The following is a 17,916-nucleotide window of genomic DNA, read 5'->3' as shown; positions in this document are numbered from 1 at the left end:
GAGGTTAAAAAGCTTTACAAGTAATAACATCCTCATCAAATTGAGGATGCCTATTCTATTTTGTGTATACTGTTCCCCTCAAAACCATTTCAAACACGAGAAAATTGTTTCTCTGTTGCTGAAAAAAAAATCATAGGCTATAAATGTTAAGAAGCTCATCAGCAGGAATATTTTGAGGCACACAAAAAAGAAGTCTTCTGCTTCAACAAATTAACTCTACTTCCCCAGCAGAAAAATGACACATCAGTAGATAACTTACCATGAGCAAAACCAACAGACATCCACAAGGCAATGAGTTGTGCTGTCTCTGATACCACAACAGAGAAGAAATCCTAAAATAAAATTCAGAAATTTGTCAGATTTTTCAGGAATGCATACTCTTTTAGGATCTTCTGGTAAGTCACAAGGAGAACATGGAAAACATTCAGAGAGCCAAAACCTAACTAAAGAAATGGAAATTAGTAGGTGTAAGAAAAACATGGAAGAATGTAGGGAATTAGCAAGAAATAATCTCTAATGGCTCAAAGTATTATGGCCAGGCTTTCCCCACGTCCAGTAAGAACAGGGAAAGCATTAGAATTCAGCACAAGGGAGTTAAAAGTAAAGTGAGTTCTTAAACTTTGAAATGAATGGCCAACAAAAATAATGTCATTCCATTCTCTGTGACTGCTAAGAGGGTAAAAGAGGGTACAATGATCAAAACATTTCCACAAGAACAGAAAATTAGGGGTGCCTGGGTGGCTCGGTCGGTTAAGCATCTGACTCTCGGTTGAGGCTCAAGTCACGGTCTCATGGTTCGTGAGTTTGAGCCCCACGTCATGTTCCATACTGACAGCTCAGAGCCTGGAGCCCGCTTGGGATTCTGTGTCTCCCTTTCTCTCTGCTCTCCCCTGCTCACGTTGTCTCTCAAAATAAATAAATAAACCTGGAAAGAAAGAAAGAAAGAAAGAAAGAGAGAGAGAGAGAGAGAGAGAGAGAGAGAAAGAAAGAAAGAAAGAAAGAAAGAAAGAAAGAAAGAAAGAAAGAAAAGAAAATCACATGTTTTCTTGTTATGGATTATGTGTATTTTAGAATGACTAATATAGAAATATCCATATATCTCACATGTGAGAAAAGAACACATAGGACCAAGTTACAAATGCTGCACAAAAAATAATGTTTAGAGTCAGGATGCAGTAGTATCTGTTCTTTAGATCCTTTCAAACAAATCCGCTTTTTTTTTAAATGTTTATTTATTTTTGAGAGAAAGAGACAGAGTGCAAGCGGGGGAGGAGCAGAGAGAGAGGGAGACACAGAACCCGAAGAAGGCTCCAGGCTCTGAGCTTTCAGCACAGAGCCCAACACGGGGCCAAACCCAAGAACCATGAGATCATGACCTGAGCCAAAGTTGGATACTCAACCGACTGAGCCACCCAGGTGTCCCACAAAACCACTTTCTTATCTGTGTCTTGTTTCTGAAGTGGTTCACCTTCTCTTCCTCTAACAAAATGTTCAGAGTGCTCTTTTTCCTTTCCTACCTTTAGTTCTTTAAGTTATAAGTTGTAACCATTGACGTTGACAAGCAATGAGAGAAGACCGAATACCACCCTTTGTCTTTAAAAACTTACCACGTATCTGTTAGGTTCTGCGACCTCTACTGAGGGGAAATGCTCCCGTATGATGAAGTCTAATAATGTCCTGGAGAGAAGAAGGGGAGAGTATCGGCATGCCTCCGTATCAAACCATCTAAATCCACCCTTGACATTCAGGAAGCCATTAGATTCAAGCTTAAATTTTTTAAAACTGAAATAAGATTTTACTCCCAAAACAGCCATAGAGAAATCTTTCCTCAACACCAGTCAAAACTGGAAATGTGTTTCTAAGATAGGATTAGATTCCATCTGATTGTGTTGCAGAGTCAGCTTAGTTCAGTACATACCCAGTGCACATGTCCTGCACCTGCTGTATGCTGCACCCTATGCAAATCCTGACAAGACCCAGACCCAGAATCCAAGCAGAAGTGAACGGAAAAACAAATGGGAAGTTAGAAATAATGCCCAGCGAGTATAGACAACTCTCTCAACAAGCAGGGATGACCACGAGCTCAGTAAACATTTGCTAACGTAAGAGACACAGAGACCCCTCGTGACCAATGTGATGACTTCTCTGCTTTGCTTATTCATTTCCCTCAATGTCTTTTCTCTCCATCTTCTTGGTGGACCAGGCGGAATCTGGATTTATTAAGCTCATAACTACAATATAGGACCCGCATTCCTAATGATTCTAGTTTGCCTATGAGAATTTTTATGAGTTTTTAAAACTGTGTTATCTTAACAAAAGGAAACAGAATTCCTCTTAAAGGAAGAAATTTTTTTCTGAAAACGCATCTTGCTAAGTCTGCTGAAGGAAGATGAAATTTTGTAAGCACAGGTATCACAGGCACCAAGACATCAGAAAATGCTGGAAGCTGTACTGCATGATACAAGGGGAAGAATTGCTTTTGCTCTTTTGAAGCAATCCTCTGTCTCCCCTGCAGAAAAATCTTCACTAAGATGCACCTGTTCTTAAATGCTTTGTGTAAATTCTCCTGTTTGGTTCATTCTGTCCTATTTTTTTTTTAATGTTTATTTATTTGTTGAGAGAGAAAGAGTGCAAGTGGGAGAGGAGCAGAGAGAGAGGGAGACACAGAATCTGAGGCAGGCTCCAGGCCCCAAGCTGTCAGTACAGAGCCTGACGCAGGGCTTGAACTCATGAACTGTGAGATCATGACCTGAGCCGAAGTCAGACGCTTAACCAACTAAACCACCTAAGCGCCCCTGTTTTTGTCCTATTGAAGGGGCTAAGTTTCAAGTCTGGGTCAACCCAGAGCAAAACAGGCATCTCACACATGTCAAAACCGTGGGAATCCCAGAAGTTATAAGGAGATCTTTCGAGCTCTGCAGGCTGCAGAAGTGGGGGGTTTGAGTCATTTCCACCTAGGTCTCTGAATGGCACAGACCCCCACAGTTGATAGTTGCATTTGAGATTAAAAATTCCTTGGGGAAAGGGTCTACTGTGTCTCACACTTCTTTTAGCATCCTAGAAAACCCACATGATATTAGGCACATAGCAAGTGTTAAAAATAATTATTTATTGAAATATTTGGTTTTGCTTATAAGAAAACCAAAGATATTTTAGCTTCACAGCATGTATATAAGCATTTTTAAATTTTCTTCTGTCATTTAACAAAAAAAAAAAAACCCTCATTTTCTAACCTTAGTAAATCCAGTTCACCATAATGAGCCAAAATTTCTAATGATCCAATTCTAAACCATGATTTTGCAACACGCAGCACTACAGCACCTGAAAAACAAACATTTCAGCATAAGTTAAACTATGCAAATATAGCATAATATGGTTTTCTTAAAATTTAAATTATTTTATTTACTTTATTTTTATTTATTTATTTTTTTGAATGAGAGAGAAAAAGACGGAGAGGGAGAGAAACTCAAGCAGACTCCACGCTCAGTGTGGAGTCTGACATGGGGTTCAATCCCACGACCCTCGGATCATGACCTGAGCTGAAATCAAGAGTCAAACATTCAAACAACTGAGCCAACCAGGTGCCTCCAAATTTAAATTATTTTAATAAAAAATAATACAGTAACTGAATTTATCAGAAAAAAAATTATTTATACCCTAGAAAGGATCAAGGGTTTTTCTCTGTTTCTTTAAGCCTTGAATCAGAGTGTCAGTAGCCACAACACTTTCAGAAATACCAAGGCTCCAACCTCACCGAAGGCTGCTCAGTCAGGCTCCAAACATGGGACTCCAGTCTCCTCTGGTGTGACCTTTTCCCTGTAACTTATCCTGAAATAGGGAATCCGTGAATGCTTTCCGTGGCATAGTCCTGCAAGTGCCTTCTATTGGTGTAACTAATTGAAAATTAACTTCAATAAATAAATGTTTGTGTATGTTCTAACTTATGCATACACTAAAGAAATAAAGTGAGTCTATGCATTTTTGTGTTAGTGTTCACAGCCTTCTGTCCTGACTATAGTAGTAAAACAACTAGTAAATAGAATTTGCGGGTTTGTTTTTTTTTTTTTTTCCCACAAGGAAGGCTGTACTTATGTGTGTTTAGATGTCAAGATGAAGTCTATCCCAGGCAACTAAACGTCCTGCTCTGCCAGGATCCAATACCACACCTGCTGCTCCCTCTTTCCCTACTCCATGGGCCCCTCCCCTTCTCCCCCTACTAAAGTCCTTCCTAATCTCAAAGATAAATAATCCTTCGTTCCTTTAAGCATGAAGACTTTAGGGGGATTGTTTTTTTATGAAAATCTTGTCAAAACATATCAGGCATGAAATATAAAGAATATAACGTGCACTTAGTGAATCATTGAGAACATCAGTAAAAATCCTGCTCTGTTATATGGTCACGTCCACAGGACCCGAGAGAGCATGTAGGGCTGTCAGCAGCTCTCAATAACTCTGTTGTTTAAGTTGTTAAATGAGTTTATTATTAGGGCACCTGGCTGGTTTAGTCAGTACAGCATGTGACTCTTGATCTCAGGGTAGTGAGGTCAAGCTCCACGTGGGGCATCGAGCTTACTTAAAAAATAAGCAAACAACAAAGAAATAAAATGTATTTCGTACTGATTTTCAATTCTCCCTGCCCAGAGATTCAGGGTCAAGTTTCTCTCACTGTTTCCCTTTCCACACTTCTCACCTCTTCCTAATTTTTTTTTTTATTTCTGACCTACTAAAGGCTGAGGAAAAAGCTAGTGGAACCGACTGGAAGTGAGCATGAAGTAAGAGCAATGAGGCTGTGAGGAAACGTCTAAGGGTCTCTCCTCAGAAGGGAGCGTATGAACTTTGGCGCCCTGGCTTTGTAACACTTTGCTGGCTGTCCATAACCATTTTTGTTCACTTCCCAGATGTTTGCTCTTTGAAACCAAAGGGCTACGCACATAAGGATGTGAGAAAGGATATTCTATGGTAACATCATAAAGCGGCAATTACATCTTGAAGAACCACGGGCCATCTTTTAAGAAGACCCGACACAGAGCTGTCCAGTATCGGTTACTCTTTAAGAACTTAGGCTAATTGTATGTAAGTATCCTAAAAACCATTGTTACCTCGTTCTTTCACAATGTTTCCATTGTAGAACTGATCTCTCCATACTTCATCGTCACTTACAACCAGACTGAAACATAAGAGAATCCAACAATTAAAGTTAGCGCTTAGCTGCTGGCAAGCTACCAAGAAGTACCTAAAACCATCAGAAACACTGAGAAATCATGCTACCAGAGATTTGTCTGCTCACTTTATTGATACACGTCGGGAGATAACGTGATGCAGTCCTGAAAGTTAGCTTTGAGGAAAAAGGATTTACCTTGCAACTCTGCTGGTTGGAATTCTGAGAGAGTGCATAGCCTCACTGCATAAAAATTCTCTCACTGAGGAACGAAGTACAGCTCTGCCATCACCATTTCTCAGGGAAAATAAGACAAAAAAGATATTCAGTTGTAATTAAGACAAGACCAATTTTTATTTAGATGACTAAAAAAAAATATCAAACTGTACCGGGAATATGGGGTCTTTCCTGAGCCTTTTAATTGGAGCTCCCACTTTTCACCCTGCCTTCAACAACAAAGAAATCTAAGTATTAGAAGATTCATGTTAATATTCACCAGAAAAGCTACTACACCAGAAAACATGTGGTACCTGTTCATGTAAGTTCCAAGAAGATGGGCTCTTCCATCCCCAAGCTGACCTGCCCAGATCCCAAACTAAAGGAGAAAAAGGGAAATTATTCATGCTTATTAGCCCTTAAAGCTTTCATAGTAATTTTACAGCCAAAGCTTTTTTGTCAAAATTGAGAAATGGGTTGGGGTGCCCGGGTGGCTCAGTTGTTTAGGTGTCCGACTTTTGGCTCAGGTCATGATCTTGCGGTTCATGAGTTCGAGCCCCACATCAGGCTCTTTGCTGACAGCTCAGAGACTGGAGCCTGCTTCGGATTCTGTATCTTCCCTCTCTCTTTGACCCTCCACCGCTTGCATTCTGTCTCTGTCTCTGTCTCTCTCTCAAACATAAACATTACAAAAATTGAGGGGTGTCTGAGTGGCTCAGTTGGTTGAGCATCCAACTTTAGCTCAGGTCATGATCTTGCAGTGCATGGGTTCAAGCCCTGTGTCAGGCTCTGTGCTGACAGCTGAGAGACTGGAGCCTGCTTTGGATTCTGTGTCTCCCTCTCTCTCTGTCCCTCCCCTGTTTGCTCTATCTCAAAAATAAATAAACATTAAAATTTTTTTAATTGTTTCTGATGGTTTTAGGTACTTTAGGTACATTTTTAATTGAGAATTTTTTAAATTGAGAATGGCATTTTTAGGATTATAACAACTTGAATAAAGGTGAAGATGAAATTCAATCAATAAAACATAAGTGAAATTTATTTTAAGAATATAAATTTAAGACATAATTAACTTCATCATCTTACAGCTGAGCTCAAGCTTGTTGGGTGTAGAATACTTAGAACTGATCTATTGATCTATTTAATTCCAGAATATGAACTAGGAACAATTTATTCATAGAAGGTTTGCCAATATTATATGCATGCAGTGTGAAATCAGGAACATACTTGTAACTCAAAAAATTGCTTTTGAACTTGCATGATTGATTGTTTCCAAATTTTTCTGTTTGCAGTTGCCCAACTCCCAGTTATGCCACTTACTACCTATGGAAATTTGAGTTACTTAATCCCACTGAGGCTGACCTTTCATTTCTGTAAAATGAGATAACCCTTGCCAGGTGTAAGAATGAATGCTAAGAAATGCTTTGTACTATATGCAAGTGCTCCTAAGTTGGCAATTATTTTTACTGCTAACAGTGATTTGCTAACTTGGACAGGACTCCATTTTCTACATGCATGTCACTTCCACCAGAAAGTGGTCTCTGACTTTCTGGGACTAGGAAGGTGGTTCTGTGAATTCCCATAACTCCTATACTTACCCCTTTCATGTTTTGTTGATGTTCTATAATTGGATGTTATAGAATTTGTTTCTTTATCTGTCCCCTTCCCTAGAGCATTAACAATCTGAACAAAGGGGACAGGTCTCATTCACCATTATAGCTCCTGGCACATAAATGGAGTTCTATAAACAGCTGTGAAATATTTAAACTATGTTTATAGTTTTGAGAGAAAAACATGAAATTGAGAAAAATCTACCTGGTATTTTTTCATCTTAACCAGGAACAGATCACCATTAATTTCAGCTACATAATACCTCGAAGAGCACAAATCTGAGAGGTGCTTCGGCAATTTCTAAAATTGACAATACATTAGGTATATGCCACACCATGAAAAAGAAGTAGAAAGAATGGTGAATCCAGAGCCAGGAGTGAAGTCAGGGGAAATAAGAAGGTAATTCTCTGTTAATAAAAGAGAAACCATTTATTGTTCAAAAGGACAAAGCCGTCCTTATAAATATTTGTAATTTCAAATTATAAAGAGAGAAGAGATGAAATGTGAAATTGATAAAAGATTCATCTAACTTACTATATTACAAAGCAAACCTACAAAAAAATACAGCTTAACAAAACTCTGCAGGGCTTAAGGTTTGCATTCATACTTTAACAGTACACATGAGTACTGGTACAAAATGCTAATAAATTTAACCTATATGGGGAATGACTTTTTGAACCACGGGATCCCTATTTTTGGGAGCTAAAACAAAACAAAACAAAACAAAACCATAAGGATCATATAGTCCAGAAGTTTCTAAATTGAGAAACATAGTTCAGCAAAATGTTAATAATTATTCCTTAAGAACAGCACACAATAAAACCCTGCAGTCAAGTATGTTTGAAAAATGGAGTGTTAAAGTAAATGGATTTCTTTGCCACAGCACTTCTCACAACTCCTGGAATGGTATTGGTCAACCCTTGCACATTACAGATCAACACACTGAGGTTCAAGTTTGTCACAGATGACCCTTAAAGTCTTTCTCAATTCTAATTAGTGGTCTATGTCACTTTGCTTCTCAAGCTTGTGTTAACTTAGCTTCTATGATGCTTTTGCTTCTTAGGACACTGAGGAATGAAAGCAACAAAAATCTGAAAGGAATTACCTGCCCCCAAGAGACCAGAGCCTGATACTATCATTATTATAATAGGTATCATGGAAGCACTTTTCATGTTTCCTAACTTAATCCTTACTCCCACCCTACTACACTTTGTTACCGTTCCTAAAAATTATTCCAGAGTAAACCAGCCTCGGGACAATCAGAGTGTTAAATTAAAAAAAATTTAACGTTTATTTATTTTTGAGAGAGGAGTCGGTGCAAGCAGGGGAGGGACAGAGAGAGAGAGGGAGACACAGAATCTAAAGCAGGCTCCAGGCTCTGAGCTGTCAGCACAGAGCCCGAGACAGGGCTCAAACCCATGATCACGACCTGAGCTGAAGTCAGACACTTAACCGGCTAAGCCACCCAGGCCCCCCCCACCCCCACCCAGAGTGTTAAATTAATCTTATCTGGTTCACAGGAAAGTCACAGCAAGTTCAACAATTAGTCCTGTGTTCCTTCTCTCTTTTTTTTTTTAATTAGTCAGATACCACCACACCCTGAACTTGCTTCAATATCTTATTTCTAGAAGGCACATTCTTAATTGCTTCAACATACATAATACCCCCAATTAGTCCTAATTAAATTCTAGCAGCTTCTAGCAGTTCTAAAACTTTGTTGTACAGCTGTCCTGGCAAAACTATAATCTCTTTATCCTTCTGAGATTTTATATTGACTTTTTGTGCTACTTTACCTAAATCTCTTGCCAAAACTTCACCAAATGAGTTACCTAGCGATAATTCACAGAAATTTTATATTGGTGCTGCCCCGGTTTTCTCAATTCCATCAAAGAAACTTGGGTTTTATTGTTAACACGGCAAGAAATCACATCAGCTAATTATGAGCATCTTAGGATGACACATTCTTCTAGAAACACCTTGTTGACATCTCAATACACTAACAATGGAATCAATGCAAAGTAACTTCATTAACGGGACAGCATTTCCACCAACTGTTTGTATTTACATAAGGGAAGTAATGCAGATGCTACTCCTACCTGGTGGCCACCATATCTGTGAGCCAATGGAATGGATCCAGATACTATCTTTTCACCACTCACAAGCTGGATAAAATCATCTGTTTCTGAGACAGATAAATCAAGGTCCAAAATATCTTCTAGAACTTCCTGAGGCAGGAAAAAACAAGAAAACAAACAAACAAACAAAAAAAGCCTTACAAACCTAAGTAATCCTTTAAGAACTTTTAACAAAGGAGACTTGATGGAAGAAAGAAAATTAAAAGAAGCTCTTCCAAAAGTACATTAATATTTTTTCATGAGAGATGTATCGTACTTTATATGATTATTTGTGCTATTTAGGAAAATTAGTTCTTAGTTTAAAATTTTTTATGTATTTCTTGTGATGCATGGTAAAACAATATTTTTCCTAGTTCATATTCTTTAAAGGAACTAGAAAAAAAGAAAATGTCTTATTTCTATTCCCCAATTCAATTGTATCATGAGAGAACAATTTAGAATCTATTATTAGAGCCCATTTTTAAGAATTTAACTTACTTACCCCCCTTCTTCCAAAAAGTGTATTTTCCTGTAAGATAACTTTAAGATGAAATGGAGTACTAGCTCCAGGAATCAATAGCAAAAAGTGATTTCTAAGAATGACATACTCCAAGTGTGTGTGAATTTTAAACACAAAGATAGACATTTATCACCTGACTAACAATTCAACTCTAAAAAGTATGAACATTTTTTTAGACAAAATTTACAGTGAATTAAGTATCTGTGTTGTGAAAAAAAACCAAGCCTAACCTTTGAAACTGCTACAAGACGTACTCTTGATTTCAAAGGAGTAGGGACGGCAATTGAAAAAATACAGTTTTTCACTTTACGAACATAATTTTCTTTAACAGGATCAACTGGCAACACAGCTGATTAAAAAAAAAAAAAAACACAAAAAAACTCAGTGTTCTCATTTATTGCAAACATAGCATTAATATTCCTTAGAAGGGCTACGGTTCTTCAGGAAAATTAATTTATACCGCTATTTTCTTCCCACTTGGGTTAAAGCCTATTCTATCATTTTCAACCATAGCTATCCAATATTCATCTAATACAGTAGATGGAACCACCCAAGAAGATGGGAGATGGAAAAAGTTTAAACCAAGACACATACCCTGTCTTCAAGGATTTTCATTTATAGGAGAACAACAGGATGCACAACATATTTATAAATAAGAATGTATAAATAAAGCGGAGGTGAGCTGCATTACAATTTTACAATTATAGTACCAGCCAATTCAATGGAATCCAACCAAAAAATATTAGGCAGTTAATCACATTCTTTCTGTCCTTCAGAAAATCGTAATTACTGAAGGGAACAGATATGCACATAAATTCTAATACCAGGCAACAGATGTTTTACTAAATGTATAAAACACGTAGTAAAGCACATCTACCTTATTTTAAAAGCTGTACAAAAAAAGAGAGCTTTGAACATGCTTTAGATACTCAACATATTTTATTTTACATTCAATTTTTAAAATCTTAATGTTTTCCTAAAACCAACCAGTTAAAACAAAAAAACAGAAGACGGTAGGTGTACTACTAAAATTACAAAACAAGGGGACACAAAATTTTGTTTCTGGATAGAGATATTATCAAGATGTCAGTGTAGTCAAATTATTTAATAAACATATGGATATCCAGCCAAAATCCCAGTAGAGTTTTTCCGAAGAAACAGATCATCTTGAAGTGTAAATCTTGAAAAATAAAAATTATTTTTTTAGAGCGAAATGGGAGTTTTCCTATCATATTATAAATTATAAGAACACAATTAGCTGGGGCACCTGGGTGGCTCAGTCAGTTAAGCATCCGACTCTTGATTTTGGCTCAGGTCATGATCCCAGGGTCGTGGGGATTGACCCAGGTCGAGCTCTGCTCTAAGTGTGGAACCTGCTTAAGATTGCCTTTGCTCCTGTCCCCCACTTGCTCTAAATAAATAAATAAATAAATAAATAAATAAATAAATAAATAGAAAAAAAAAGAATATGATAACTAAAAGGTTAAGATAGATGCAAAGACCAAAGGGACTCAGTGAAAAGCACAGAAACAGTCCAAAGTAATGTTAAGAATGCTCTATATAATTAAAATGATATTTGTAATCAGTAGAGAAAGGTGGCATTGGGACAATCAGTTCAACTGTTTGGCATAACTTTTATTTGTCCCACTCAAGCCTAGGTGAACCAAATGGCAAGTTGTAACAGAAATAAGAGTGATTATCTATCTTTCCCATAGGAGTATAAAAAGAGGCAAATGTGGACCAGATTTAACCTTTACACTTTCCCCTAAATACATGGTAAAGAAGGCACATCATGGGGAACAAATGGGTAGCCAACCAAAAAACAAATGATTTTAGCATTGCCACAGAAAACCTGACAATATGATTAAAAGTAGAAGATCCAACAATGTATTTGAGTCTCTTTTAAGAGATCCACTGTGTGGAAATAGACTAAATTATAATTTATGCATTTGTTATGATGCCCTAACATTTTAATAGAGCACAGGCTATATATACTGTTCATTAATACTCATGATTTTGATTAGTCAGTCATATGTGATCATTGGTCAGGGAAAAAAAGAGGCCAGCTGCTTCAGAGGCACCCAACCCTTCCTTACCTTTGCTCCACTTTACCCAAATAATCAGTCATACACTACAAACCCAAGAGAAAATTCCAAATGTATATTAAGTCTCTATCTTAAGATCTCAGAGATTTCAATAATTCCAAAATTAAATTCTTTAGAATTCAGTTTAGCTAAGAATATGAAATCCACAAAAACTGCTAATCTTTCAGCGCAACTATGTTTGAACCTCTTCTCTCAGTAAATGTTCTTACCACAGTCACCTTGATAATTGATCATTTATCTAATAACATCAAGATGAGATGTTTTCATGCAGTATTATGAATCAAGACACAGTTAAGATGTACATAGTATTATGTATACAGTCTCTCCTTGGCTGTATAACACCTGGTCCTACCATAGATAATGTTTTGAACAGTATCATCATTGTGGAAAGAAAATGTCTTAAAGTATAGTCAACTTTCCAACATTGAAAAAATAACTTCAAAAATGCTTTCAATTACATACTTGCTCCATTTATATCAGTCAGTACTGGTTATTTCATTCCTAGAAGTGCAGTCAAAACAACCCAAGTTGTTCCTAGCCTGTGCACAAGAGTCGGCTCTTTGGCAGTTCCTTACACAGCTCGGTGGTTTTAACTTCCTATACACATGTTTAGCCTAGTTGGGTCAAAAGAACTACTTGTATTCTGCATGTCCTATTGATGGGTTATTCTTCATCAAAAGTTTAGCTATCTATAATGTTGGAAACCTTCACAAATTTCATCTGCTTCCCCAACTTAGCCTTGCATAAGGCTATATACTTAGCCATAAAATATCTTTTTTAAAGAGTCAGATGTTTTGTTTTAACCTGGAAAACAATCTCCAAATGAAAATGGCCGGACAGAATGGTGTAGTGCTGTATCTGGGAGCTTGGCAAGACATGTAACTCTGCCATGTTTCCCTGTGTGTGAAAAAGGGCAAATGATAGTATCTAAGTAGTAGCATTGTTGTAAATAATTTATTGCTACACTTTACCACCGCAAATTGTACCTGTTGAATATTTAATATACAGACCTATATCAAGATAAGCCATAGATGTGTATAAACAACCTTTATTTGTAAAGCACCTCATATTATTTTTTACATACTACTTTTAAGATTGGGGGGGAAATCATAAAATTGGCTTATTTAAATAAGCCTTATTTTATGCTTTTATTCAGTAAAAACTAACACTTTGAATATAAATATAAAAATAATGTGCTCAGCTATTCCACGGGCACTTTCACTTTTTAAATGCAAAACGCATGGTTCAAAAGAACAGGGAAAAAAAATCAGAGAATTGCAGTTGCCTATTTTGCTGGTCTGTTTCCCCATAACGGTGACTTTTTGAAGACAGATGTTTCTTTCATTCTGTATCCAAAATGCCTACACTTTCTCTCATTGGCCCTATTTGTGTCATGTTGAATGACTGCAGCACGGATTTGATGTAAGTGCGCTCTCTCATTATATGAGAGAAGTAGATCTGGCTATAGAATTAAGGAAAGGTCTTTCTAACTCACATCAGGTACTAATCCTGTACATTCTCCGGTATCTCCCACACTGGCAAGTTACATCCAGCATTACCAAATACTAAGCAATTTCACACAGCTCAGTACACCCACGGGTGGGACTCCTACCCAGTTATGAGCAACACCGCCAAACTATGCCACCATATACCTAAAAGGTTCTCAGAGGACAGAGTCCAAAAGTCGAGAGACAAGGCTAACTTAGCTTCTGCCTCACAATAGCCCAGCTCGTGTTTCGACTTGTTTCTGGAAAGAAGCAAGAGGTGGGCACTTCCCTCGAGGTCAGGTAGCAATAGGCAGCAGACAACGCTGGGGCAGGTCACGCCAAAGAGAAGCAGCCGTGGAAACGCGAGACCCCGGATCAGACAGCAAAACGGGAATCTGATTCTTTGAGTCATAGCTCTGTCTAAATACGCGGAACAAGAGTCTGGCGCACGGTGGCAATTGTTAACAGCCGGTTCTCCAAAGATCCTTTTTTTTTTTTTTTTTTTTTTTGGCTATGTCTGATGGGAGCTCCTAGCTTCCCGGAGGGTGGGCAGGAGTTCGGGAGAAACTGCTCGTCCAAGTGAAATGTCCCGCTTAGTTACGGGGACCGGCAAGGGGCCACCCCCGCAAGTTTAGGGCAGCGGTGGCGCCTAAGGTTCCGCGAGGCCCTTCCGGGGAAGCGCCGGTGGCGCTAGCCCCGCTCTGGAACGAGCTACCGCAGCCCGGGGCGAGGTCGAAGCACTTCCTGTGCCAAGTTTCCGGCTCCGGGTCCCGGGGGGAAGACCGCCCGGCCACAGGCGGAGCCAGCGCTCCGCCGCGGCTTTCAGACTCGGACCCTATGGCTTCGTGCCGGTGGCCCTGGCGGCGCTGCTACTCCTGGAGGCCGGCTGCCCGGAGCCCCGGGCCCGGCTCCCCGGGCCGCACGGGGCCCCCCGGGCCGCCCGCCGCTGCCGACGGCGGCGTGCAGGTGAGGAGGCCCTGAGGCGGGCGCGGCGGCGGGGCGCAGAGGTCACCGCGCCAGTGATAGCGGCACGGATGAATATGAATGGGAACGCGCGGCAAGTGCGCCGGGGCAGGGGGCCGCGAGGCTGCGCTGCAATGGGACCCGGGGCTGGATGGGCCCCGGGATGGGCCCGAGCCCCGCCGGGCGTATGCCTGATGTTGGGGCGCCCTGCGCGAGTCATCAAAGCGCGGTCCTGGGGACCCAGGCGCTTTGGGGTTTGGGGAAATAGCGATGGATGAGGAGCCGGGTCTCAGGGAAAGTGGAGGGAGGGCAGCCAGGTTGTCTCCTGGCCTGTGGACCTAGTGCAGCCTGGAGACCGAATGCAGCTGTTTCCTTTCGATTTACACCCAGGGCTTCTGGAGGAGCGGTCTTAATTAGGACTTAAGAGCAAAAGGTGCTCTGAGCGCTCTGGGATCCAGCGGATCCAGGTGGGCTCGGAATAGGCGGAAGAGGCTTCGTGTAGGGCTGATGCTCAGAGTGGACCGGATTTCAGTCCTACGGTAGTTGCTTCCCGGCCGGGGAGAGCCTACCTGGACGGGGTAGAAGGTCACAGCAAGGAGAAGAGGCCTGAGGATGTCACAAGTAGAGAAACGTTGAACTTTGATTTCATGTGACCTCTTGAAGTAGAGTAAGAATCTCAGCACTAACCATGACTGCTTGACTCTCTGCCCTGCAGCCCTTGGGCCCAGTCAGTTTTCTCCCTTTCCCGCCAGTTTAGCCCCTGTAGATTGACATGTTCTGTGGCTTCATGAGTCTTTCCTGCACTGATTGACTCTCCACGTGCCATGGGTAGGCCCATCTTGTTTAGAGAAACTGAGCAAAATCTATCTACTCACTGTCCTTTTTAGAGACTTCTCCAGTCACACAGTAATTATTATGTTTTCCTTTCATCCACAAGGCTCGTTTTTAAAAAGTTTATTGAATTTAGGACTTTTCTGTTTTGGTTGGCTTTGGGACACTTCATATTCCCATGTACCCTTCAGACACCATGTACCTGTATGAAATATGTAGCATTTATAAATGTCTGCTTTGTAACAAGGTGGATACATGTCACAACTTATCCAGAATGGACATTTGGGGACAGAATAGCAACTGGGCCCGCAGACCGACATTAAAAAGAGAATATGGGAAATGAAAGTCTCCGGGCTTTGCTGGGACCCATTTCAGTACAGTCCTAGCCAGACTTCAAATACTTACAGTGTCACAGAGGAAGGCATTATTGGGAGAGATGTTGGCACCCACCATCTGATGGCACTGGATACTTGTTTTCTTGGACACTCCTTTTTATTGATTTATTTACACTCTAGTATAATTAACAGTGTTATATTGGTTTCAGATGTGCAATGTAGTGATTTGACTGTTCTATACATTACTCAGTGCTCATCAAGAGAAATGTTACTGTTGATCATCACCCTTCACCTATCTCACCCATCCCCCCACCCGCCTGCCTTCTGGTAACCAGCAGTTTGTTCTCTGTAGTTAAGAGCCTGTTTTTTGGTTTGTCTCTTTTTTTTCTTTGTTCATTTGTTTTGTTTCTTAAATTCCACGTGCAATCCTTTGCTATTTGTCTTTGACTGACTTGTTTCGGTTAGAAAGTCAGCATTACCCTCTCTAGCTCCATCCATGTTGTTATAAACGGCAAGATTTCATTCTTTTTAATGGATAATATTCCATTGTATATGTACCACAGCATTTTTATCCATTCATCCATCAATGAACACTTGAGGTCCTTCCATATTTTGGCTATTGTGAATAATACTGCAATAAACACCGGGGTGCATATACCATTTCGAATTAGCATTTATTTTCATATTTTTTGGGTAAATACCCAGTGATGGAATTACTGGATCATATGGGAATTCTGTGTAATTTTTAGGGGGACCTCTGTGCTGTCTTCCATGGTGGCTGCACCAGTTTGAATTCCCACCAACAGTGCACAAGCTTTCCTTTGGAAAACATGGCTCCATCTTAAAGCAGAAGATACCTTGACTGAGTAGACATTAAATACTGCAGATACTATAGATATGCAAAGACTGTATTAAATGTGTACAGTGTGTTAGGCTCTGAGCTAAGACCTTTACACAACTTCTCCGAATTAATTGCAGCATCTCTCCGTGAGTAGGTATTAGCAGAAAGATGTCACAAGGTAACATGGCCAGGAAATGTTGAGATTTGAACCAAGATCCATCTTCCAAAGACCATGGTTTTAATAACTATTAGGCTGCCTAGTGGTTCAGAGCACTCCATATTAGCTGTGTAATTTTAACTCTTCGCCCCAGGTTAGATTAGGTCTCAAACTGAGTATTATAATGAAATACTGAATTTGTATGAATTAATTACAAAGGCTGAAACAAGTAGGTTAAATGTCATATAATGGTAAAATCAAAAGATCACCTCGCTTTCTTGGGACATCATAAATGTTCTTATTGGTCTAATGAATGTATAATGTTATTGTGGAACGACTAGAACTCAGCCAGTCTTCCTTGGCGACTGCCTGCCTGGCAAAGTCAACCTTTATTGTCATTTTAATATGTGTAAAGCAATATGTGTTCACTAGGAAAAAGTCAGAAAATATAAAAGCAAAAAAGGAATAAAACAAAAAACTCCCACAATCCTATTTATTCAGAAATTACTATGTTTAATACCCTGGTATATACACTTTTAAACCCCATTGTGTATCTTATTTGTGCATGCACGTATGTAAAAATTTTTGTTGCGATCACATAATACATACGGTTTTGTAGATGCTTTTTCCTTTTGATATATTGTTAACATATCTGTATATCAGTTTTTCAGGCTTGACTTTTCTGAACTTCAAGTTCCCCAGCTCTATAAAAGCAAGTACTTATGAGGGTCATAGGGTAAAAGCACTTTGTAAGACTTTATTGCAAGTAGAGTGGATTAGTTTTATTTTTTTTGCGCTAAATTTGTCCTTTTTGTCAAAATAGGTACTTTAAATACAGAGCCCTTACCACATTAAATCGGTAAATCAGTAATTTTTTTTTTTTTTTTAAATAAACTCCGCACCCAAGGTGTGGCTCCAACTCACTCTCAGGATCTCAGGATCTCAGGATCCTGAGATCAAGAGTCACATGGTCTATTGGCTGAGCCAGCCATGTACCCCAGTATATTAGTAATTTTTGAAATGACCGTGTCCCTGAATTCTTTAAGATCGTCAGTTTGTATCTTTGGGTCCCCCATGCCTGTCATATTTCCTGGCCCATAATAGTGCTCAGTAATCATTGGAACTAACATTTGTTGTCACCACCCCTAAATCTCTTTGTAGTCTTCTGTTCTTGATCTCTAAGTTAATATTTTCAAAATGTGCCACTGAACTCGTTTTTTAACATTACTGATCAGGCAGTACTATTTCCCAGCATGTTTCCCAGTGTTCGTGCTCACTTCGGCAGCACATACACTAAAATTGGAAGGATGCAGAGAAGATTACCACTAGCACGGCCCCTGCACAAGGGTGACACGCAAATTCGTGAAGCGTTTCATATTTTTAAAAAATAATAATAAAATAAAATAGGCAGTGTTCGTTTAGCAATGGAAATTTCCTTCCTCAACATTGAAATCTTTTTCCCTTTCACCATCCAGGCTGATGCTTGGGGGAGCCTGATTATTCTTTGTTTTAAACTGGTTGAACAATATAAATCTTTACTATTCTCTGACCAATCTTAGTTAAATGGAAGGAAATTGT

General features: G+C 39.4%; 2 protein-coding genes and 1 pseudogene across 9 annotated transcripts in view; 2 read left to right on the top strand and 1 right to left on the bottom strand.

Annotated features, from left to right (window-relative positions):
• Positions 1-13,939, bottom strand: part of LOC109276366 (protein adenylyltransferase SelO-like) — a 35,616-nt gene extending 21,677 nt beyond the window's left edge. For 2 of the 3 annotated variants that reach the window (XM_053895362.1, XM_053895361.1), the window contains exons 1-10: positions 13,377-13,939; positions 9,850-9,968; positions 9,082-9,210; positions 5,689-5,753; positions 5,548-5,604; positions 5,357-5,455; positions 5,100-5,167; positions 3,234-3,321; positions 1,608-1,677; positions 260-332 (exon numbers count right to left, since the gene is read on the bottom strand). In XM_053895362.1, the coding sequence (XP_053751337.1) occupies positions 260-332; positions 1,608-1,677; positions 3,234-3,321; positions 5,100-5,167; positions 5,357-5,455; positions 5,548-5,604; positions 5,689-5,753; positions 9,082-9,210; positions 9,850-9,968; positions 13,377-13,623 (1,015 nt within the window). In that variant the 5' untranslated portion in view covers positions 13,624-13,939. The remainder of the gene's footprint in view (positions 1-259; positions 333-1,607; positions 1,678-3,233; positions 3,322-5,099; positions 5,168-5,356; positions 5,456-5,547; positions 5,605-5,688; positions 5,754-9,081; positions 9,211-9,849; positions 9,969-13,376) is intronic. The other variant, XM_053895360.1, reaches the window with a different exon arrangement.
• A 27-nt stretch (positions 13,940-13,966) lies between these two features.
• PDSS1 (decaprenyl diphosphate synthase subunit 1) overlaps positions 13,967-17,916 on the top strand; it is a 42,373-nt gene continuing 38,423 nt past the window's right edge. For 5 of the 6 annotated variants that reach the window (XR_002084630.2, XR_008419578.1, XR_002084631.2 and 2 more), the window contains exon 1: positions 13,967-14,177. Coding sequence is in view for 3 of the 6 variants with exons in the window: in XM_019465307.2 (XP_019320852.2) it covers positions 14,049-14,177 (129 nt within the window). In the remaining 3 variants the exon portion in view is untranslated. The remainder of the gene's footprint in view (positions 14,178-17,916) is intronic. The other variant, XM_019465304.2, reaches the window with a different exon arrangement.
• LOC128775133 (U6 spliceosomal RNA) lies at positions 17,608-17,720 on the top strand (annotated as a pseudogene).

Source organism: Panthera pardus, unplaced genomic scaffold, assembly GCF_024362965.1.
Source record: "Panthera pardus isolate Hobbes unplaced genomic scaffold, ASM2436296v1 HiC_scaffold_6, whole genome shotgun sequence".
Taxonomy (NCBI): domain Eukaryota; kingdom Metazoa; phylum Chordata; class Mammalia; order Carnivora; family Felidae; genus Panthera; species Panthera pardus.
This window is presented reverse-complemented; position numbering and strand designations above follow the sequence as displayed.